Source organism: Paramormyrops kingsleyae, chromosome 4 (genome assembly GCF_048594095.1).
Source record: "Paramormyrops kingsleyae isolate MSU_618 chromosome 4, PKINGS_0.4, whole genome shotgun sequence".
In the NCBI taxonomy this organism is placed as follows: Eukaryota; Metazoa; Chordata; class Actinopteri; order Osteoglossiformes; family Mormyridae; genus Paramormyrops; species Paramormyrops kingsleyae.
The window spans coordinates 1947202-1972019 of NC_132800.1; the positions used below are offsets into that span (position 1 = coordinate 1947202).

The window sequence follows — 24818 nt, forward strand, 5'->3', positions numbered from 1 at the left end:
TTGTTACATGTACTGATGGCATGATCACCGATGAAGACATTATATCAAGTGTGCAGTCAGCACAGCCAAGCATATCTGCATGCGGCAATGACAACGAAGATGAAGACGAAGATTTGGAACCAATTCCCTCTGCCGGTGAGGTGATAGAAATGCTACAAAAAATTAGACGGTATGGTTCTTTTGTAGGGGATGAAACTGTTTTAGACAGCATAAATAATATCGAAGCATTTGTTTTCAAGCAGACTGTCAAAAGGCAAAAAGCAACAAAGCATATAGACTTTGTAAAAAAACCATATTAACTGCGTGTATGATACTTTTCAGAGCTGTCAGAGCGAAATGACTTGTGAAGTTAATTTTGACACTGGTTTGCTTTTTGTAACAACGAATTACACCCCGCAGGATTTTTTTTTATTTTGTGAGCGATCTTTGTGTTTGCATTGTTGGAAAATATAATTAAAGGTTTGCATCAAGAATCGATGGTGGTTTTTATTGTATACTGGTAAATCTCTGCTTTTAGTTGGTGCACATTAGTTGGTGCACATTAGCCAACATGTATGTACATTTCTATAGCATGCCGATCGCGTCACCAAACAAATCGTGGCAATGCTGTTGTGTAAAAAAAACACCAAAAACCTGTGCATGCACATTCTCATTTATTAATGCAAATAAATAAATTTCAAGCATATGTTAATACAGTATATTGCCCCCAAATTGGTTTTCGGTTATCTCGATCATCGGTTATCTCGACGCTTTTTGGCAACCCCCTAGGACGGCGACATAACCGGGTTCGACTGTATTTGTAAAAATAACAACATAGTTTATTGAACCCCACGGAGAAATCCTCTTTATGCCTCCCTCAACTTACTCTCTGTAGGTGAGAGCAAGCTGGCTGTGAAGGGTGGCCACCTGTCGTGGTGCCCATGGAGCTGGGGGTTAAGGGCCTTGCTCAAAGACCTGCAGAAATGCCAAAGCTGACCTTGAACTGGTGACCTTCTGATCACAGGCACAAAAGCTTAGGCCAGGGGTGGCCAATCGTATCCGCAAAGGGCCGTTGTGTATGCAACTCCCTAATTAGAGGACTGATTGGCCGAAGAGTCCTCACACCTGGGTTTGAACAGCTGACCTAAAGGTTATCCCAAAAACCTGCATACACACCAGCCCTTTGTGGATACGATTGGCCACCTCTGGCTTAAGCGAGAGCCAAACACTGTCTTTAACAAAAATGCACAAATATTTATATGATAAATTTATGCAGAATTAACAAAGGACAGACATTGGTCATTGTCACAAACTCATTACCAAACTATATTCATTTATATTGTAAAACATAGAGAAAAACACACACTCAAATTATTCAATTTAATTGTCTAAACTGTCAATATCACTTCTAGGATGAACGGTTTTACCATTTATTTCTGTAAGACACAAGTATTTCATGACATCCAGTGCAACTGACTTGAAAAAAATAAAGGCCAACTAAGATGAAGACAAAACAGAAAATGACAAAGCAAAAATATACATCTTGTGAAACATCTTTGTGAGATTCAAAACAGCTTATGTATTTTTGATAATGATTTTTGGCTGCCTATTTGGAGAAAATAAAATAAATCAGACCAACAAATGGCAAACTATTAATACACCTAAAAAGGCAAGGTACTGCTCTACACAACAGACCCAAATTTCGCCGTAATATTTTTTTTATTCTGAAAGTTCGCCAGAATGACCCATATTGTAATATTTAATGGTTTAACTTGTAAATAAGTAAAAGCATAACTGCTTTCAAAAAGGCTTGAGAAATGGCAAAAAGAAAAGAAAGGACTGGATCTGCAGATCCAGACATTTGTCAGCGCAAATTCCATGGCAGAGTGATCATGACTGTGGAGCCCTTGAACAAGGCTTTAATCCCCAAAGTATTGGATGAATAGATGTCAGGTTTCCTAAACTTAATCCTTCAGTGACAATCATTTACAGAGCCCCCAAAATAAAAATTAAAAAAAGGCATATAAAGAATACAGTGGAAACCGCTCATAGTGATCACTGTTATAGTAATCAACTGCTTATATGGATCAAAAAGCTTGGGACAAAATGACTCCTGTACAAGTACTGTTTAAAGTAGTCCACTTACAGTGTTCGTTTTGTGGTTTGTTTTATACATTACAACTTATGGTGGAAAAAATTTAAAAGGTAACAGTAATTCATTTTTACTTTAATTCGTTAGTCTTGCGGTAATTCGTCTGCTTCTAGGTAGCTACACAAGGCTAATGCTGCATGCACAGAAAACATGACGAGGAAAAAGAAAATCATTTTCTCTCAATGATGAATACAGACTCAAAGCTAATGATTAACTGCCAAAAACGAGCCAACAAGATGCAGCAGCAAAACTACAATAAGCTACATTTTATGTACAGTTCTGTATGGTATCATAGTATTTGAATTATACACAGTTCAGTAAAGTCATACAGTACTGTAATTAGACACACCACAGGCGTTTCAAATGTTGATTTTTAAAAATCAACATTTGCTTTAAAAAGTCAAAATTCAGTAAATAGTGATGCTGTCCGTTTTATCTGAAATTCATGTAACAAATATACAAATGTCAAATAGATGGTAAAATACCGGAGACAAAGAAAAATCTGTTATAATGATTTGCTTAAACTGATCAATTTCACCCAGAGAGACGTGATCACTTTAAGCGGTTTCCACTGTATTTTTGGCACTTCACAGGCTCCATGTTAATTACCAATTATCTATCTATCGCAATTGTCACTTTACACAACACTCTAAACCAAAAATTCAAATTATTTGATAAAATTGGTTTATTGCTCTACTCTACAGGCAAGTACAGTATCTTTCTTAAACCTAATCCTTTGACCCTATAACATACTATTCCAGTCAATGTCCCAATTAAAAAGCTTTAACTATTAACCGAGTCACACAAGTTCAATTACATGTACTGAAATGTCACTGAATACACCAGTGTAATATTTCAATAACTTTTCCCTGTGTGAATCCGCTCGTGTCTCTTTAGGTTTCCTAAACGGCTGAAGCCCTTCCCACACTGGGAGCACTGGTAGGGCCTCTCCCCTGAGTGAATCCGCTGGTGTGTCTTTAGGTTTCCTAAATGGCTGAAGCTCTTCTCACATTGGGAGCACTGGTAGGGCCTCTCTCCTGTGTGAATTTGTTGGTGTGTCTTTAGGTCTCCTAAACGGCTGAAGCCCTTCCAACACTGGGAGCACTGGTAGGGCCTCTCTCCTGTGTGAATTCGTTGGTGTGTCTTTACGTCTTCTAAACAGCTGAAGCCCTTCCAACACTGAGAGCACTGGTAGGGCCACTCCCCTGTGTGAATTCGTTGGTGTCTCTTGAGGTGTCTTGAATCACTAAAGCTCTTCCCACACTGGGAGCACTGGTAGTGCCTCTCCCCTGTGTGAATTCGTTGGTGTCTCTTGAGGACTCTTGAATCACTAAAGCTCTTCCCACACTGGGAACACTGGTAGGGCCTCTCCCCTGTGTGAATTCGTTGGTGTCTCTTGAGGCTTCCTGAATCACTAAAGCTCTTCCCACACTGGGAGCACTGGTAGGGCCTCTCCCCTGTGTGAATTCGTTGGTGTCCCTTGAGGCTTCCTGACTCACTAAAGCTCTTCCCACACAGGGAGCACTGGTAGGGCCTCTCCCCTGTGTGAATCCGCTGGTGTGTCTTTAGGTTTCCTAAAAGTCTGAAGCTCTTCTCACATTGGGAGCACTGGTAGGGCTTCTCTCCTGTGTGAATTTGTTGGTGTGTCTTGAGGTTTCCTAACCAACAAAAGCTCTTCCCGCACTGGGAGCACTGGTAGGGCCTCTCCCCTGTGTGAATTCGTTGGTGTCCCTTGAGGCTTCCTGAATCACTAAAGCTCTTCCCACACTGGGAGCACTGGTAGGGCCTCTCCCCTGTGTGAATTCGTTGGTGTCCCTTGAGGCTTCCTGAATCACTAAAGCTCTTCCCACACTGGGAGCACTGGTAGGGCCTCTCCCCTGTGTGAATTCGTTGGTGTCTCTTGAGGTGTCCTGCACCACTAAAGCTCTTCCCACACTGGGAGCACTGGTAGGGCCTCTCCCCTGTGTGAATCAGTTGATGTTTCTTGAGGTTTCCTAACCGACTAAAGCTCTTCCCACACTGGGAGCACGGGTAGGGCTTCTCCCCTGTGTGAATCAGTTGATGTTTCTTGAGGCATCCTGACTCACTAAAGCTCTTCCTACACTGGGAGCACTGGAAGGGCCTCTCCTGTGTGTGAATCAGTTGATGTTTCTTGAGGCTTCCTAACCGACTAAAGCTCTTCCCACACTGGGAGCACTGGTAGGGCCTCTCTCCTGTGTGAATTTGTTGGTGTGTCCTTAGGTTTCCTAAATGTCTGAAGCTCTTCTCACATTGGGAGCACTGGTAGGGCCTCTCTCCTGTGTGAATTTGTTGGTGTGTCTTGAGGTTTCCTAACCGACTAAAGCTCTTCCCACACTGGCAGCACTGGTAGGGCTTCTCCCCTGTGTGAATTTGTTGGTGTCCCTTGAGGCTTCCTGAATCACTAAAGCCTTTCCCACACTGGGAGCACTGGTAGGGCCTCTCTCCTGTGTGAATCAGTTGATGTTTCTTGAGGCTTCCTAACCGACTAAAGCTCTTCCCACACTGGGAGCACTGGTAGGGCCTCTCTCCTGTGTGAATTTGTTGGTGTGTCTTTAGGTTTCCGAAATGTCTGAAGCTCTTCTCACATTGGGAGCACTGGTAGGGCCTCTCCCCTGTGTGAATCAGTTGATGTTTCTTAAGGCTTCCTGACTCACTAAAGCTCTTCCCACACTGGGAGCACTGGTAGGGCCTCTCCCCTGTGTGAATCAGTTGATGTTTCTTGAGGCTTCCTGACTCACTAAAGCTCTTCCCACACTGGGAGCACTGGTAGGGCCTCTCCCCTGTGTGAATCCGCTGGTGTGTCTTTAGGTTTCCTAAATGTCTGAAGCTCTTCTCACATTGGGAGCACTGGTAGGGCCTCTCTCCTGTGTGAATCCGCTGGTGTGTCTTTAGGTTTCCTAAATGTCTGAAGCTCTTCTCACACTGGGAGCACTGGTAGGGCCACTCTCCTGTGTGAATTTGTTGGTGTGTCTTGAGGATTCCTAACCGACTAAAGCTCTTCCCACACTCAGAACACCAATGGGATGACTTCTCCGTGCAAGTCTGCCTGTTTATTTTACAGCCTCGGTTTATACTCTGTTTATATATCTTCTCACTCTGGGATCCCTGTCGAACCATCAGTGTGTCTGCATTTGCTTCTTCCAGGGTACCGAGTGTGTCTGTACTAGGGCCAGCAGACACTGGTGAATGCTCAGCTGTGTTTCCTGATCCAGGCCTCAGTTCAATGACATACTCCTTAGGGTGAGATTTTTTGGTATATCGGTCAAGACCAATGTCTGTGGTATAGAATGGACCCTGAAAACAAGCGATGATTTGGGAGGATTCACCCGCTCTCCTTACTGGGGGCAAGATAGAGACAAGTCATTCAGTACTGAGATGGGACAGGGTTAATACAAAATCAGGAAAAAAGCGAATAAGAAACACAGACATCTTCCAAAGAGCCTTCATTACTACATAAGCAGTCCATGTTCACAGTGTGCTGTTGATGCTGCAATCTCTGCCATACCTGAACTGCACAGAGTAAGAACACTGCTAGTTTGAAATGGCAACCTGAAGCACAGAGTATTACCTCCAAATGTACCAAAACAATTGCAGGTTTGATGGTATATGTTAGTACGGGGGTGCCCATCTCCAGTCCTGGAGGACCGGAGCTCTGTGTAGCTTAGTTCTTTCCATGTTCCACCATAAATGATTCAGCTCAAGAGCTGTGTGGTAAGTAGCACAAGGAGTTGAATCAGATGTGTTATATGAGGGGAAACCCAAAAATGTGCAGGGCTCTGGTCCTCCAGTACTGGAGTTGGGCACTCCTGCGTTAGTAGCTAAAATCACCTGGGTTTGGAGGTTTCACACACTGTTTGCCCCTGCTATCAGTGACTAACAGAAGAGAACCAGTCAGCTCCTCCTCAGTCACATCCTGAACCACTGCACCCTTCACCTTCTGTCACAAAAAACAAACAAGGCAGAATAAGCTGTTCACTTCATGAAATTATACAGCTGGTTCTACTGGCTTAGACAAACAGAACAGCAGAAAGCAAAATTACTTAAAGGTTAGACATTAAACTGAAATTATGTCTGGTGTGACCTACCGTTGGCCACTTTTGAAATGAACATACACAAATTAAACCACCTCAGAATGGACAAGTGACATTTGTGAAGAGACCCACATACACTTAATTTTACCTTGTAGGTGCTCTCGTTCGCAGTCCCTTCAGTCTCAGATATCAGGTATTCCTTCTCCTCTTTTTTAACCTCTCCGACACCCTGTTGGGAAAGTTTCTGGTTTGTACAGCAGCTGGTTTTACTGCAGGAAGGCATCTGCTGAAACCAAAATGAAATTAAATTCAGTGAGACTGTGCCAGTTAATCAGTGTGTTGCAATGCACCATAACCCTTAACCCCACCTAATAAAGTCACCTTGACAACAGCCATAAACATTAATAACATTTTGTGTGTCATGTGACACATACACTAAGACAGACACACAGCCTCATACACACAGACTAAACAAGCACCTGACTTACAGTTCAGTCGAACTTATGGATATCAGGGGTGGATATACCACGACTGTTCCCCCTGTAGTCATGTCTATGTTAGGCAGATTGCGGCTTCTGAGAACATTGGACTGGTGAGGTAGAGCGCAGCCGCTAGGAGCTGAGTGGAAGCGGTGCGCTCAGAAACAAGAGGTGAAGGTGGTGAAGGCAGCTCAGAGGCTGGTGGGGAACAGCTTACCCACCACCACTGACATTTACACCATCAGATGCAAGAGAAGGGCTTTTGCATTGAGGGACCCCACCCACTCAGCAGGAGGCTGAGCAGCATCAAGAGTAGGACCAGACTGTGTAATGTGTATGAATATTCATTTACTCATTCAGTTTTACTTTCCTTAGAAATAAAGAATAAGCAATATTTTCTGTAGTTATTTAATACAAAACACCAATATTTCATAATATCATACACATTTATATGGACACATACAGCAAAATAGTTGAGTGTGACTTTCCTAAAAGGGTGTGAAAGATGAAGGCCAGAGGAACACACTGAATTTGGTTTGATGTTGATTGGCTTAAAAATGAAGGAGGTATTACAATTTATCCAACAGCAATACTGACAGACGGTTGTAGTATAGTGGATGTTACTGAGTTATCGCGAGAACAACGAGAATTAGACAGACATAGTAGCCAGAACTTGAAAGTGAACGTGTGTTAACAAAGCAAGCATAAAACTGAAATTAAAGGACTGTTTATTGGAGAACACAACGGTTATAGGACACATACTGTACAAGTGGTGTTATGCTGATTGGCATTGCACTTTCAAGACGGTCCCTAAATTTTCCAGCAGTTTTGTGTGAGCAGAAGGATATTCCCGAATTACTTTGTATTTTTAATTCACATTGGTGGAGAATGTGGAGCTAACTAAAAGTGTGAAATATTTTCCTTGTTTAACTTCACATGTGGAGCCTAATCTGGAAAGAATTTCCGTCATGATCACGAAGATATTGCAGTTTAGATATCAGTAAATGTAGCGAATATCGAACATAAAACCAACTTCACCGCGGTCTCGCACCTCCAGTAGTCTTCTTTTCTGGATACTCTTTTACTCTCACCCAAGTAGCGAGATTGTTGAGTACTTTTACGCCGACTACAATTGTTATAATATTGAAGTAAAATTACTTTTAATCGAGTACAGAATTTGACTACTTTATCACTTCTGCAAACATATAAGCATGTTTTCCGTAACTAAAGGACTCCCTCCCGGTAGAATACGAAACTAGCTAGTTACATTTGCAGTCACAAATACAAACCCATTCCCCACAAACGCCTTACCGTGCCGCAAATGCCTCCTCCTGTTAGTGACTAGAAAGTGGTTTCCATTAACGGCGTTGTCCTGCGTTGCTTTCAGTCGTAATTAAACCCACGATTGTAATGTCTACTGACCGCTGCAGCCTGCTCGAATAATGGCGGCGCCTCCCCATCCTTTTGAATTCTTTTTTTTCTTTCAATAAACTTTATTTAGAACAATGACAATGACAATCTCAAATTGACAAGTGAATCCGTGTCTTTCATCACATTATGCCACACCTCCTTTTTCTTTTTCCTTAATTTAAAGAAAATATATCATTGTAACGGTGAAGTTGGAATTTTACGGAGCCCCTAAGCTACGGCCGAGCCCCTAAGGTGACAAGGGGGCAGAAAAAAAACGGCAGAAGAAAAAAAAAAGCCATGTTTTGCGATATAACCCAAAACTTTTCCGTAGTAATGCAACAATAAAATCAGGTGACTAGCGTACTTTTGGTCATTCAAGTGCAACTTCCAAAGCCGCTGTTTGCATGATGTGGTTGATCCCCGCTTCGTTTATTAATCCAATTTAACGGTTAAAAGAAATCTTTAGAGTTCAGTGTGGTAAGATTTGATTGTTTAATTCATAATTAGTAGTTTTTAAACCAAGTCTTGGTAAAGTACGTTTCAGTAACATTGCTAATTAATGCTAATCTGTTGAGGTTGATTTAAGCCTAAGAATTGTTCGTTTTTTGTTTTTGTTTCATGTTTATAATAAATTAATATAAAACAAATGCACACCCTCTTTTCTCACATGAAGTCCATTTATTCTGCATTTTGCATACATCCATCGATAATCATGAAGCTGCGCAGAGTGCAAAAGCTGCTCACAAATTAAAGTTAATTACATCACCCAAGTCGGAGTAGTTTTTCCGTTGGAATAATCCCCTTTCACATAAAATCCTATTAATCTGCCTCAGATTTATGTGAACATCATGCCTAGATCCGAGAACAAACTGAATGTCCATATATTGTAGACCAAGATCAAAGTAAAATTCGATTAAACGCTCCATGTTTTCCTATCAGTTATGTTCCTTACACTGACTGATTACTCATATTTCCACTTCAAAGTCACAACAGTTTTGCCTTATGTCGCAAAAGTTTTGGGTTATAACGCAAAGGTTTTGGGTTATAACACAAAAGTTTTGGGTTATAACGCAATGGTTTTGGGTTATATCGCAAAGGTTTTGGGTTATAATGCAAAAGTTTTGGGTTATAACGCAAAACATGACTTCTTTTCTTTTTTTTTCTTCTGCCATTTTCTTTTCTCCTCCTTTGTCCCCTTAGGTGCTCCGTAGTATTTAACAATCAAACCAACAATAATTGTAACTAAACATATACACTCACCTAAAGGATTATTAGGAACACCATACTAATACGGCATTTGACCCCCTTTCGCCTTCAGAACTGCCTTAATTCTACGTGGCATTGATTCAACAAGGTGCTGAAAGCATTCTTTAGAAATGTTGGCCCATATTGATAGGATAGCATCTTGCAGTTGATGGAGATTTGTGGGATGCACATCCAGGGCACGAAGCTCCCGTTCCACCACATCACAAAGATGCTCTATTGGGTTGAGATCTGGTGACTGCGGGGGCCATTGTAGTACAGTGAACTCATTGTCATGTTCAAGAAACCAATTTGAAATGATTCGAGCTTTGTGACATGGTGCATTATCCTGCTGGAAGTAGCCATCAGAGGATGGGTACATGGTGGTCATAAAGGGATGGACATGGTCAGAAACAGTGCTCAGGTAGGCCATGGCATTTAAACGATGCCCAATTGGCACTAAGGGGCCTAAAGTGTGCCAAGAAAACATCCCCCACACCATTACACCACCACTACCAGCCTGCACAGTGGTAACAAAGCATGATGGATCCATGTTCTCATTCCGTTTACGCCAAATTCTGACTCTACCATTTGAATGTCTCAACAGAAATCGAGACTCATCAGACCAGGCAACATTTTTCCAGTCTTCAACTGTCCAATTTTGGTGAGCTAGTGCAAATTGTAGCCTATTTTTCCTATTTGTAGTGGAGATGAGTGGTACTCGGTGGGGTCTTCTGCTGTTGTAGCCCATCCGCCTGAAGGTTGTGCGTGTTGTGGCTTCACAAATGCTTTGCTGCATACCTCGGTTGTAACGAGTGGTTATTTCAGTCAAAGTTGCTCTTCTATCAGCTTGAATCAGTCGGCCCATTCTCCTCTGACCTCTAGCATGAACAAGGCATTTTCGCCCACAGGACTGCCGCATACTGGATGTTTTTCTCTTTGCACACCATTCTTTGTAAACCCTAGAAATGGTTGTGCGTGAAAATCCCAGTAACTGAGCAGATTGTGAAATACTCAGACCGGCCTGTCTGGCACCAACAACCATGCCACGCTCAAAATCGCTTAAATCACCTTTCTTTCCCATTCTGACATTCAGTTTGGAGTTCAGGAGATTGTCTTGACCAGGACCACACCCCTAAATGCATTGAAGCAACTGCCATGTGATTGGTTGATTAGATAATTGCATTAATGAGAAATTGAACAAGTGTTCCTAATAATCCTTTAGGTGAGTGTATATTAAAAAACAAAAACAAAATAGAGAACAAGAAACAAAAGCAGGAAAAAAAGGGAGACAAGGGGGATCATGAAAACTTTAGAGGTGAGGTTTTATAAACAAGATATATAATTTAAATAAGGGGGCTAAGAAAAATCAAACTCCTCTAAAAAAATTATGCAATTTAATTGCTTGGGGCTTATTTATTAACTTCAGAGATGTACACAACAGGGATAGCTCGTTTTTAAGTACTGGCCATGTGTTATGACGTACGCGTCCAGAGCGCAGACAAATAGGCAGGAAGCCAGGGATCAGGAACACAGGGTTTAATTGTAGCACAAAGCACGCAACGATACAACATCACATCAGTGACTGGACTGGGGATACTAACACAGACGTGGACTAAATACAATGAACTAATGACAACAATCAGAAACAGCTATAAAACACTGGGATTCCACATGAGGTTAACGAGGGGGCGTGGCACACGTTAGGATCGGATGGAGCAGGGCGTGACAGAACCACCCCCCAAAGGCGCGCACACCGGGCGCCCCTGAGAGGAGGCTACGGACGAGACAAGACCTGGAAGACAAAAACCAAAAAAAACATCAACGAGAAACAGGAAACAAGACAGAGACACAGAACAGGAACAAGGACGAAAAGAAGGACAGAACCCGACAAAGAACAGGAAAGGCAGACAGACAGACCAGGAAGGGAGACACCGGGGGCACAAAAGGAACATCGAACGGCGGAACAAAAGGGCCAGGAGTGAACACAGGACCCACAGGAGGAACAGAGGGACAAGGAGCAGAAACAGGCGGGACAAAGGGACGAAGAGGGGACAGAGGAGACACAGAGGGCGGAGGAACAAGGGGCGTCCGAAGGACCCCAGACGGGCGACGGGCAGCGGCCGGAGGGGCCGCAGGCGAGAGGGAGAAGGGAGCAGGAGGGAACCACACAGGGGCTGACGGAACGGGACGAGGGAGAGACGGAGGGGACACGGAGGGAGCAGGTGGGAACACCAGCGAAGGCGGGCAGCAGGGGGAAGCCGCGGCAGGAAACGGCGAAGCCGGAGCCGGCGAAGGCGCCGTCAGACGCCTCGCTGAAGCAGGGGGTCCTGGAGGTGACCGACATGGAGCTGGAGGCGACGCCGAGGACCGGCACCGAGGCACCGGGGGGGGACCCGAAGGCGACCGCCGACCCAGAGCCGGAGGACCCGCAGGCAGCCACCGAGCGACAGCCAGGGGCCGAACAGGCGAGCCAGGGGGCAGGGCGGGCGAGACCCGGGGTCTGTCACACTGTGGTGACGGTGGCGGAGTCACAGGGGAAGTCACGGGGGCAGTCAAGGCAATCCCCGAGGGGTCCCACTCAAGCTCCCCTTCTGACTCCACTATGGAGGGAGGAGCATCAGGGCAGCAGTCAAGGACCTCCTCGGGGACAGGGGCCTCGGGAGCCGTGGGGAGCTCAGGAGCCTGCACAGGGGTTAGTGCGGGGGGGACAGGAGTCAAGACCTCAGGCGAGGCAGCAGGCGCGGCCACAGGTGGTGCAGCCGGAGCCGCGGGCGTGGCCGCAGGCGGTGTAGCCGGAGCCTCGGGCGTGGCGGCATCAGGCAGGGCCGCCTCGGCAGGGGGCGCCTCGGGCGTGCGGCCAGCTGCAGGCACGGGAGTCACTGGGGGCGCAGCAGCAGCAGGGGACTGAGCTGGGAGCTCAGGCATTGGAGTCATGGGGAGTACGGGAGTCACTGGGAGCTGCACAGGAGACTGGGCAAGGGGCGCCCACTCCAGGCCAGCAGAGTGTAGTGCAGCTGGAGCAGGAGGCACAAGAACCTCAGAGGGCACTGCCAGTGCCACAGGAACCTCGGGGGCCGCAGCAGGCGCCAGGCCAACAGGGGGCGCTACCGCAGCCGGAGGCACAGGAGGTAGAGCCGCCGAAGCAGGAGGCACAGGAACAACGGGGGGCGCTGCAGCCTCAGGAACAACGGGGGGCGCTGCAGCCTCAGGAACAACGGGGAGCGCTGCAGCCTCAGCCAGAACCACGGGGGGCGCTTCCGAAATCGCGGAACCTGTGGTATAGCGTCCTTAACGGACCTGGTCCCTTTAAGGGCCAGGCGCGTCCCGATGAAGGGGCAGGCGGCTGGCTCAGGCTTGGGCAGCGAAGCAGCGGTGATGTCACCCGCAAATACCGCCGGGTGGAGAATCGGGCTGGGATTCTCCCAGTGCACAGCAGGGTAAGCAGCGGAAAGAGACATAGACCTGGCCAAGAGCTCCTCTGGTGCGCCCTCATGCCTTCTGTGTCTCCGCGATCCGGCTGCTGTGCGGCCAGGCACCTCGGGAGCCGGCTTTGACCGCCGGTCAGCATCCGGCCAATATAGGCTGGGGTCGCAGAACACGTAGTTCGCGGGGATCATCTGCAGAACCCCAGGAAGATCCTCCCTCAGCCTTTGTGCCGGTGAAGTACCTGGTCTTTTTTTTCCAAGTCCGGTCATTCTGTTATGACGCATGCGTCCGGAGCGCAGACAAATAGGCAGGAAGCCAGGGATCAGGAACATGGGGTTTAATTGTAGCACAAAGCACGCAACGATACAACATCACATCAGTGACCGGACTCGGGATACTAACACAGACGTGGACTAAATACAATGAACTACTGACAACAATCAGAAACAGCTGTAAAACACTGGGATTCCACATGAGGTTAACGAGGGGGCATGGCACACGTTAGGATCGGACGGAGCGGGACGTGACACCATGAAGGGGGGGATTTAGCATATCGGCATTTATGAATGTAATATTTTGTTATAATGATCAGATTGTTTACTAAAAAATCACTATTTTTGTCCTTAAGGATTACACCAATTTGAATATTCTGAAAAGACTAAAAATTAGGGCTGTCAAAATTAACGGGTTAATGCGGATTAATCCAGCATCATGATTAATCTGATAAAAAATTTTAACGCAATTAACCCATCTGCAGCGCAGAATGATTCAAAGTCACTGAAATGTCTCTGTCAACCCATTTCGGGTTGTTTTAGTGCGTTCCATTTCCCCTCGGAACTTGTATTCCGAGTCGGATTCTGGAGTTTTTAAGCCGGAAGTGACTACATGCGCTCCCGTTTCTCGGACATCCGAGAAATATCTCGGAGCAGCACAGAGGATCCGAGTCCCGACCCGAGTTCAGAATCCAAGATGGCTGCGCCCTTTATCAACAGAAGGGAAAGTTGTAGTCTTATACTGTTTAAGCACTACTTCTCATTTGTGGCTCATTAAATCGGTCGCACACGCTATACCGTCCAACTTATCTGTGGATGTGTTGCTACGGAGTTTTATATGTAAAGCACCGCACGTAATGTGTTATCAACTGATATTTCTAACAATGGCAATTAACCGGGCTAGAATTGGACTTCATGATTAGTTGGATTATTTGTCGGATTTACGGTAGTTCGTGCTAATTGTAAGCGAACGAAGATAAAGACCATTTAAACTGAGGTACCTTAAATCCGACAAGTTGTCCGGCTAAGCAAAAAATCTTGCTTTTTGATATGGGTCCATGGTACTGCACTTCTGTGGCAGATGGAATGCATCCGTTAAGTGCATATATATTCCCTTTTTTCTTTAGTCTGTTTGCTCATGCAAAATTAAATGTGATTAATATAGATTAAAAATGAATGATATTTAATAATGATTAATCAAAATTAATCCTCAGGAACCCTGTGATTAATCTGATTAAAAATTGTAATCATTTGACAGCACTACTAAAAATCAATATTTCTAGACCAGGATGATATTAAGTCGTGGAGAGATTTCCATAAATTTCAGACAGTAACACACCCATAAAACATGTGCTCTGTAGTTTCCAAAGTTGTTTTACAAATATAACAGTTGTCTGCCACAAACTTAAATCTTTCTCTCATAAATTCATTAGAAGGGTAAATATTTTTTGTAGTTTTAAAATGAACTTCTTTAAATTTGGGGGGGGATTGGATATTTTAAATATCTGGTTCTGATTACTGAAATCTCAGATTTGTTATAATCTTTAAATATGAGTGAGTGTTTTGTCCTACCTGGATATAAGGTATTAACCAAATATTTCCTCAAAAACTGATTATTGCACTTTTCATTAATAAGGTCAAGACCATCTAATTTAATTTTATGTAAATTTGGAGTTGGTATATTTGAAATATTGTTCTTTATCACGTTTATAAGAACTATTGGGATATTCTGTGAAACTTTTTTATAAATCTCAAATGAGCAACTCATGCCATATTTTTCATTAAACGTGTTTAATTCGAGTATATCTCCATTTTCATCCATTATATGTGTGAGAGACCAAATCTGTTTTGTCATCCATTCTTCCATAAACATAGATTTCCCCCGATTCAATATCACCCTATTTTTCCACAATTGGACGTTATGGGGGCTAAAGTTATGTTTAAACATTAATTTCCAATTTAGCAAAACTTGTTGATGAAATTTGGAGAGTTTTATGGGCAATTTATAAGTTTCAAAATCACATACTAAAAGGAATTGGATCCCCCCAACTTTGTTGAAAATAAGAGGTGGTATCAGAAACCAGATCTCATTATCATTTTTTAAGAAAGATCGGAGCCAATTAATCTTTAACATGCCATTCATTATTTCAAAATCAATTGCTCTTATGCCCCCCTCTTCATAGTCTTTTATTAAGTCCCTGTTTCTGATATACAGTAGTGATGTTTATTTTTCCATATGAAATTAAAATTCACCTTATTGATTTCTTTTATGATCCTTGGTGGGATGGCTAGGGAATAAGCTGGATAGATTAATCTGGACAAAGATGCAACTTTGGTTAACATTGTCCTGCCGAACAACGTTAAATCTCTCTGTAGCCAATGATTTAAGGTTTTTTTGCAATTGTCAATTGTGTTCTGAATATTCTTTTTTTCACTATCAGCCATGCATTTAGTTACCCAAATTCCAAGATACTTGGTCTAATTTTTCACAGGTATATCAAACAAGGAAGAGTGAGGACAATTATGGATACTCATGAGTTCGCATTTTTCCAGGTTCAGGCGTAGTCCAGAGGCATCAGAAAAGATCTTTAATGTATCTAAGGCCATTGGAATTTGTTCTTTATTTTTTAGAAAGATTGTAGTATCATCGGCAAGCTGACATAATTAATTTGTGATTGTTTATGTCTAAGCCTTTGATGTTCGATTTATTAACAGTAATAGCAAGTAATTCAGTAGCTACAATAAATAAAAGGGGTGAGATGCTGCAGCCTTGCCCGATGCCTCTTTCCACCCCAAACCTGGGACATGTGCCTTCTGAAAGAGAAACACAACTATTAATATCAGTGTACAACATAGTGATCATATCCAGAAATGCATTTCCAAACCCAAAATGTTTAAATGTCTTAAAAATAAAAGTATGTTCGATAGAATCAAATGCTTTATGGAAATCCAAGAACAGCAAAAAACCATCATCCTTAATTAGGTAATTGTAATCAATAAGGTCTAAAACCAAACGGATATTATTTTGGATCAACCGTCCTTTGAGAAATCCTGATTGTGTTGGGCTAATTATTTCAGAAATACCTATTTTTAGTCTTGTTGGCAGGGGCGGACTGGGACAATAATTCAGCCCTGGCACTGTAGCCACACCAGCCCACATTACCACACTGACACAGCCCCACCCACGGACACGCACATTCACTACTTATATTGGTGTACAGATGGTGAAATAATATAAGCAGTACCATATGTAATAGATATTTAAACATGTAATGTATGTGACTGGAACAAAAATAACTCGTTTATAACAAATTTATACATACAGTAAAAACTAAATAAAAAACAATCTGTGAATCTTGTAGAGTCTTGTAGAGTACAATTAAGTAATAACAGTAGCACAAAAAGGAATAGAATATATAGCAAAAAAAATCCTTCATGATATATAGTTATTTGTGAATTAAAGTATGCTGAAGTGTTGCTAGTGCTGCATCTCCATTTGTGTGTAAAGGTGTGTATGTGTGTGTGTGATACACATTCACAGGTTACTCCTATCATAAGGGTTAATTTATCGTTAATTAGAGCCACAGTGTTAAAAAGGCTCACATGAGGTTTTATTTTGAAGTGTTTCTGGCAATCAGTCAGTGATCTCATACTCATGTTGATTGTACATGGAAGTGTTTTAGTATCTTTATTTGTATACGTTTTTCTGATTCCTTAATTTGTTTATTCTAATTTGTTGTAGACCACACATACACACCAACCCACATGGATACCCCAAAGTGATTGTTAGCACTTGCATGCTCAGTACTTGTTGGAAACTTTGTGGAAAGAATAAAGAATCAAAGGAATTCTGGATTGATTGCATCTCATTGTCTCTGATCGGACATCTGTGGTGAACTAGTCCCCCACTGGCAACCCCTAACTGGTTTCTATATCAGTTTTCTATACACAGTATTAAGAAACTCTCAGCATTTGTGTCAGGGTGTGTCTCTCTCATTGCTGTCTTCCTACCTCCATGATACTTGACTCTGCTGCAGCAGCTGAGCTATCTGCACTGGGTCCAGAAACATTCTAGTTTTGAATAGATGAACACACGATTCAGTCAAGGGAGAACATAAGCAAGCCAATGTCTCATTTTACATTGTCTAACTATTGCATAGATGTATTACACTATTGCCTGTAATAGAAGTCTATGTTCCACCCTACCTAAGGATTAATTACATACTGTAACCTATGTATGTATTTAATGTTTTACCTTAAAGACTAGCTATGTATTCAGAGTTCACTACAAATGCCTACAGTACTATGGCTATAGCTATAGGTTCTTTTGCATGTTAGACTATATCGCTAGTAGCATACAGCAGTCTGTATACCCTAAATCCCACGTTATCTGCTGATAATGACATTTTAAAATGTACGGGAGTTCTACGCTAAGCTTACAACTGTTAAACACCGTGTAGGTTACTGTCAAAAACTGTCAGAAGTAGCGTGAATGGTGTGAAAATTACTTAGTATATTTTAGTATAATGACTTAGAAGTATATTTTCTGTTTTCTTCTTACCTCCTCTACCGCGCTACTGTCCTCCGATGCAGAAGCCGAATTTAAACCTTTGGAGAATATTTCAGTAAATTTTATGCATTTGGCAGCGTCTGATTTTAGAGCCTTTTTTTTGCTTTCTCTGAGCTTTTCGGCACCGCCTTTCCTTTTTTTACGGTCCATCTCTGACAATTAGCTTGTGTTGCACTTACTGTTCGACATTCTTGCCAGATTTTGATTACGTTCGCGTAACCTCTGATTGGGTCGGATCGGGTCGGCCCATCTCGAAACCAGCCAGCTGTCGCCGATTGGGCCAAATGCTTAACATTTATTATTATTATTATTACTATTATTAATATCATCATCATCATCATCATCATCATAATATTCACATCTTGCAAGAGATAAAAGCTGCCTGCATGTAAAAACAATACATATTAAAAAAAAAAAAACTGACCGGCCCACATTTAAAAAATGGTCCGGCCCTTCTGGCATTTGCCAGAATTGCCAGATGGCCAATCCGCCCCTGCTTGTTGCTAAAACTTTTGTAAAAATTTTGTAGTCCGTATTTAGGAGTGTGATAGGCCTTAGATTACATAGTTTTTTCTTATCTTTTCCAGGTTTTGGAATCAATTTTATATCTCCTTGTTTCATTGTTGTCGTAAGCTCCTTTTGATTAATACATTCATTTAACGCTCTGAATAATAGTAATTTTAAATCTTCCCAGAAGTGCTTATAGAAGTTAGTTGTTATTCCATCTGGCCCTGGTGATCGATCAGATGCCATGCTCTTAATAGCAAAATCAAATTCTTCTATAGTTAGGTGTTTATCACAAATGTCTCTAAAATTATCATGAATTACAGGAATCCAGTTGCTGATTTTGTCAAAAAAAGAAGAGATATTTGGTTCTGAGTATGAGGACCTATAAAGGTTACTGTAAAAAGTAAACACTTCATTCGAAATGCGTTTAGGGTCAGTACATTCCTCTCCATTGATTATTAGGGTACATATTGAATTAAATTCTTGTCTACGTTTTTCTAGATTGCAGAAATAGGCAGTGTTTTTTTCACCCTCTTCTATCCACTTGGCTTTGGATCGCAAATAAGCGCCCTTGGCTCTATAAAGATACATTTCGTCCAATTCAGATTGCAAATTATTAATTTTTTCTTTTTCTACCTCAGTCCAATTCAATTTACCATAAAGAGTCATAAGTTCTTTTACTACATTTGTTTCTTCTTCTTTCCTTTGTTTGTTTAATTTTTTACCGAATTCGATTGAGGATTTTCTGATTCTAAATTTAAGATATTCCCATTTGGATATCGGCGTACTGATGGCATCATCATTCTGGATATCTAAAATTATTTTTTTAATAGAATTACAATACTCCTCATTTCTCAGCAGCTGAGAGTTAAATTTCCAATAATCCCTAAATGTGTTGTTTTGGTCTTTGCTTTTTAGTCTTAAAATAATGGAGCAATGGTCACTTAAGGGGCCATTAGAGATTATTGTTTCCTTAACATATTGTAAAATTGAGTTGGATACCAACCAATAGTCCAGGGGTATTCAACTAAAATTTAAAGAGGTCCAGTTAGAGAAAACTTCTTGAAGCAAAGGTCCGGAAGATGATAATGTCTAACTATTTAGTGTGATCTACATTTAAGTAGCCTATTAGTTGTATCAACATTGCATGTAATCAGTACCTGACTGTCAAATCAAATTAATTCAGTACAATTCAAAAACGTTTTGACTATTTATTGTCACGTGACATAGAACTTCGGCCAGCTGGCTGGAGTGAGATTTTCAATTCGAGATGTCTGCACACACATGTAACAGTTCTTACCTTGTAAATAGTCTGCTTTTGTATTTAACCGTGTAAATACACTTTTGACGTAGCTAATTTTAGGTTTTATAATGAAATAATATAGATTTGCCGTAAGATTTCTAGCGTATGTCTGAAAGCGTGTCATGCCAGATGCTTGAGATTTGGCAGCCATAAAAACGTTCATTTTTTGTTTCACGTGAGTTTATTTATATAACAGATAACATTACTTTATATATATGTTAAAAAACAGAAATTTCAACGAACATGAAATCAACAATAAACTGTGTCTATTTATCCAACATGTTATATAATACATACTGTATTTGAAAACTGTTCAGCTGTAAGATTTCAGAACAGACCAGTCACTCTTTTAGGAACATTACGGCTTTTTGGTTGTGGTTTTAGCTTCGATGCTATTAACACTAACGGCACATTAGCGCAAAGGGCTGCATACGGCAACTACGTCTTGCTTGGCGGTCAAAGGTGTTTGACGTTCATTGGCGTGGGAAACGGCGGCTCTACTGCTAAACCATTACCGAAAAGACTACAAACGCTGCGCCGGTTAAAATAGAAGTGTCCCGTCAGGTTTTAATTAATAACTTAATGTTATGGCGATCGGTCCGGGTCCGTATGGGACAGCTTCTGGGTCCGGACCCGGCCCGCGGTCCGCCTGTTGGTGACCTCTGCAATAGTCAATACGTGACCTGCTTTGACCATTAGGTTTGTGCCAGGTAAATTGCTTGACATCTTTGTTTAACAATCTCCATATATCTATTAATTTATTATCATTAGCGAAATTTCCAATTATTGGGTTTTTATATTCTCTTGAATATTTTGAGGACCATCTATCCATCCATTCATCGGGAGTCACATTGAAGTCACCTCCAACTACTATATAATCAGTGGGGAATTTGGTATTTAATTCCTTTATAACTGTAGATATTTGATGCAGCAGGTTCCTATTCTTTTGATCATTGTTGTATCCATAAACGTTAATCAAAGTAATCAGAGAACTATCAACATTTACCACACAGGCAACCCAATGTCCATCTTTGTCCACCATGTTGCACAAAAACCTACCAGGACACCTGTTAAAACATATAGCAACCCCTGCCGACCTGTTTGTACCATGGCTAAAAAAATTTTTATCTCCCCATTGTTGTGACCAAAACTTCACATCAGACTCATCAGAATGAGTTTCCTGGAGAAAAAAACAATTTGCCTGTTGCCCCTTGCAAAACAGAAAAACAGCTTTGTGTTTAATTGTGTTAAAGGAAAAAAAGAAATGTTAGTTTTTAATTGGAACACAGAACACATGAACAGCTTTAAAGAGGGAGTTTAGGAGGTGGAGTAAGAAAGTCTTGAGGTAAAAGTCCCATTATCCGAAATGTTCCACTGTATATTCCTTTCAGGTCTTCAGCAAAGCGGATCCCTTCTTCTTTGCACACGGGAGAAGCCTTCGTTCGCCTCCAGATGTCATCTCTCACGTCACATCTCATAAACCGAATAATGATTTGTCGGTGCTTAATCTCCGCTGCTCGTCCCACTCTGTGGACAACGTCAACTGCTTCTTCCATCTTCATCTTTAGGTCTGGAGCAATCCTTCCTAGAAGTTCCACCACTTCTGCTCTGATGTTTTCATTTATTTTCTCTTTTTTCCCTTTGATACGGAGACACCATCTTCTTTTGTGTCTTTCTTGGTTCAATACACGATCTTTAATGTCGTCATTATCCTTTTTGAGTGATTTAATCTCATTTTCCAGGTGTTGTATTTTCGTTTTGCATTCTTGTAGCTCCTCTGAATTAAACTGCACCGGCTTAGCGATGGAAGCCAGCATAGCGCTATGTTGTTGAATTTGTCTGCTAACGTCGTCCATGTGTTCGTCGACACGTTTTCCAAGCGTCTCAATAGCTTTCAGTATAGTGTCAGTGGACGTGTTGGAGTCGTTATCATTAGGCGTACCTTTTGCTTTCTTCTCCATCTGTGGTTTTTCTGGAGTATTATCAGGGGTTGTTAACAATCTGTCCCTTTTGTAGCTGCTAGAATTAATATCCATCAGGGTTGAGTAGTCATGCTCATTGTTCCTCTGGGTTGTGAACGGGAGGTTCTTTACTGCCGGAGATTTCGTGTTGTTGCTTTTTTTCATGTTCGGGCTGAAACGTCATCAATATACAGTAACTCATAGGAGTGGATTATATAACTTCAAGATTAAACATCGGGACTTTAGTGAGGAGTTCAGACGAATGCGACTACTCAGTACGCCATCTTGGAACCCCTCCCTACATTTTCGGTATGTGTAACATTTTCGGTAGTGACAACTGTCGGAGCCTGACGGAATAATGGCAACGCTTCCTCATCCTTTTGAATGCACTAGCTCCGCACGCCGCGTCCTGATTGGAGGGCAGTGTAGACGTGCACCCCCTGTCTGGATTACTGAATTTTAAATGCCATATCAATTAGTGATGGGAATTTCGGCTCAATTTACTGATCCGATTCTTTCGATCAGTTAATTGAGCCGAACTTTTTTTTTTTTTATCTTTTTTTTTTTTATGCTTTATTATGAACTTCAAACATGTGATACAGCAGAGTAGATCAGCACACAATAATAACAGTAATAGTAACTTTCAGAAGTAAAAGGAAACAGCAAAGAAAGAAAATAAATAAAAATAATGATGTAGGGGCTTAAATTACGATGAATTAAATTTAGTGCAGATATTGAAGGTCTTTATAGCTTTGGAATTATTACAATAATAAATAGTTTGGAGGTATTGTTGAAATTCGTTTTCAAAGATAATAAACATAGGTATTCTGTTGCAATACTTGCTCTTATGTATATGAAATTTTGCTAGGATAATAAGAAGATTTAATAATAATAATTGATACTTTATTGATCCCCGTGGGGAAATTGTTTTTACGCCTCGCTCAACTTGCTCTTTGTAGAGTAAGTTGTCCGCGAAGGGCAGCCACCTGTTGGGGCACCCAGGGAGCTGGGGGTTAAGGGTCTTGTTCAAGGACCCACAGACGTGCTGAGGCTGGGTTTGAACCGGCGACCTTGTGATTACAGGCACACAGGCTTAGATAGTATTCTTCCTGTTTATAATGACAGATATTGTAAAATCCAAACAACACATCCTTAAATTAGAGAGAAAATTTTTCACATATACATCGGCATACAAACTGAGATAAGTCTTTCCAAAACATAGTGACAAAAGGGCAGTTCCAGAACAGATGTAAAACTGTTTCAACATGGACATTACAAAAAGAACAATTTGTCTGAATATCCTTCTTCAACTTCTGCAAATAAAAATTTGTCGGGTAACACCTGTGTAGCAATTTATAACAGACATCTCTACATTTATTTGAAACTATATATTTGGATGACAAAGACCAAACTTTTTTCCACAAAATATTTGGAACAAATCGCCCCCAATATAAAATGGCTTTTGGTATAGTGACTATGTTTTCTTGAGCCAAAGATCTAATTCTCTTGTTACGAGCTGATGGACTGGACGAAAAACAAATTTTCCCTACCCTGGTGTCATATAGGTTCCAGGTATAGGGTGCTAAATCTCTAGCCACACCTTTAAACAGCATAATAATGGTGCGTTCGTTTTTCTCTCGGAACTCGGAAATTCCGAGTTGAGTGACATCACGTCCGACAATCTCCCGTTCGAGCTACCCACATCTTGGAACAAACATGGCTGCCTCCATGAACACGTTGCTGTGTGTTGTTGCTTTATATTTTAGCAGATTTGGAGTTTATATGTTTATATGTTTGCAGAAGTGATAAAGTAGTCCAAATTCTGTACTCGACTAAAAGTAATTTTGCTTCAATATTATTACAATTGTAGTCGGCTTAAAAGTACTCAACAATTTCGCTACTTGGGTGAGAGTAAAAGAGTATCCAGAAAAGAAGATTACTGGAGTAGCGAGACCGCGGTGAAGTTGGTTTTATGTTCGATATTCGCTACATTTACTGACATGTAAACTGCAATATCTTCGGGATCATGACTGCAATTCTTTTCAGATTAGGCTCCACATGTGAAGTTAAACAAGGAAAATATTTCACACTTTTAGTTAGCTCCACATTCTCCACCAATGTGAATTAAAAATACAAAGCAATTCGGGAATATCCTTCTGCTCACACAAAACTGCTGGAAAATTTAGGGACCGTCTTGAAAGTGCAATGCCAATCAGCATAACGCCACTTGTACAGTATGTGTCCTTTAACCGTCTATCAGTATTGCTGTTGGATAAATTGTAATACCTCCTTCATTTTTAAGCCAATCAACATCAAACCAAATTCAGTGTGTTCCTCTGGCCCTCTCTCATCTTTCACACCCTTTTAGGAAAGTTTCACACTCAACTATTTTGCTGAACAACATTTGTATGTGTCCATATAAATGTGTATGATATTATGAAATATGGGTGTTTTGTATTAACAGGGTTCCCGCTGCCGCTCGTCACTCTCGTCATTGACGAAAACGGAACCCATGGTGACGAAGAAAAACGGCATCAAATCGTCACTCTGGCGAATTCAATTTTCAAATGACGAATTTTGAATTTTTGAAAAGTCGAATTTCATTTTTTCCCAATTTGCAACCGTACCACCCGTAGGGCCTAATCAAAACTGGCCCGGCACCCCGGAGGGACATTCTAAAACGCTTAATGTGGTTTAATGTACCAAAATAGCGACCAATAATCACCAAATTTCGCACACACACACCTGGTCATAAAGACTTTCACCTGACAAAAAATCAAAACCGAAATACAAGGAATATGGACTTTATTTTACGTTAAGCGTTTTCCCCTCCATTGACGCCCATTATAAGGAAAAGGCTTAATGTAACTTAAAGTACCAAGGCAGCCACCAAAAATCACTATATTTCTCACACATATATCTGGTCATAAACACTTTCACTTGACAAGAAATCTAAACCGAAATGCTAAGAATAAGGACTTTATACTACGTTAAGCGTTTTCCCCTCCATTGACGCCGATTATGAGGAAAAGGCTTAATGTAAAATAAAGTCCATATTCCTTGTATTTCGGTTTAGAATTTTGTCAGGTGATAGTGTTTATGACCAGATATATGTGTGATAAATTTGGTGATTTTTGGTGGCTGTCTTGGTAGTTTAAATTACATTAAGCCTTTTCCTTATAATGGGTGTCAATGGAGGGGAAAACGCTTAACGTAAAATAAAGTTCATATTCCTTGTATTTCGGTTTTGATTTTTGTCAGGTGTAAGTCTTTATGACCAGATGTGTGTGTGCGAAATTTGGTGATTATTGGTCGCTATTTTGGTACATTAAACCACATTAAGCGTTTTCACATTAAGCGTTTTAGAATGTCCCTCTCAAAGGTACTATAAAACACCGGGAAAGTATTAGCTTACCATATATATATATATATATATATATAGTAATTAGAACATTATTTCCA

At 41.4% G+C, this 24818-nt stretch overlaps 1 protein-coding gene and 1 long non-coding RNA gene across 3 annotated transcripts; both read right to left on the minus strand.

The window, feature by feature from the left end:
- Positions 1–634: 634 nt before the first annotated feature.
- Positions 635–8224, minus strand: LOC111844381 (uncharacterized). Of its 2 annotated transcripts, none has more exons than XM_072710444.1 (4): positions 7974–8224; positions 6332–6469; positions 5981–6089; positions 635–5490 (listed from the first exon to the last, which is right to left on the minus strand). In XM_072710444.1, exons 2-4 carry the CDS (start codon positions 6464–6466, stop codon positions 2987–2989), a joined length of 2748 nt encoding a protein of 915 aa, XP_072566545.1. In that variant the 5' UTR covers positions 6467–6469; positions 7974–8224; the 3' UTR covers positions 635–2986. The 2 variants fall into 2 exon arrangements, with proteins under 2 accessions (XP_072566545.1, XP_072566544.1); XM_072710443.1 differs by having other exon boundaries at positions 6332–6466; positions 7974–8223.
- Positions 8225–15617: 7393 nt separating this feature from the next.
- Positions 15618–17800, minus strand: LOC140588669 (uncharacterized). Its single transcript, XR_011989819.1, has 3 exons — positions 17577–17800; positions 17027–17086; positions 15618–15829 (listed from the first exon to the last, which is right to left on the minus strand). It is a non-coding gene; the product is annotated as an uncharacterized lncRNA (long non-coding RNA).
- Between the last annotated feature and the right edge of the window lie 7018 nt (positions 17801–24818).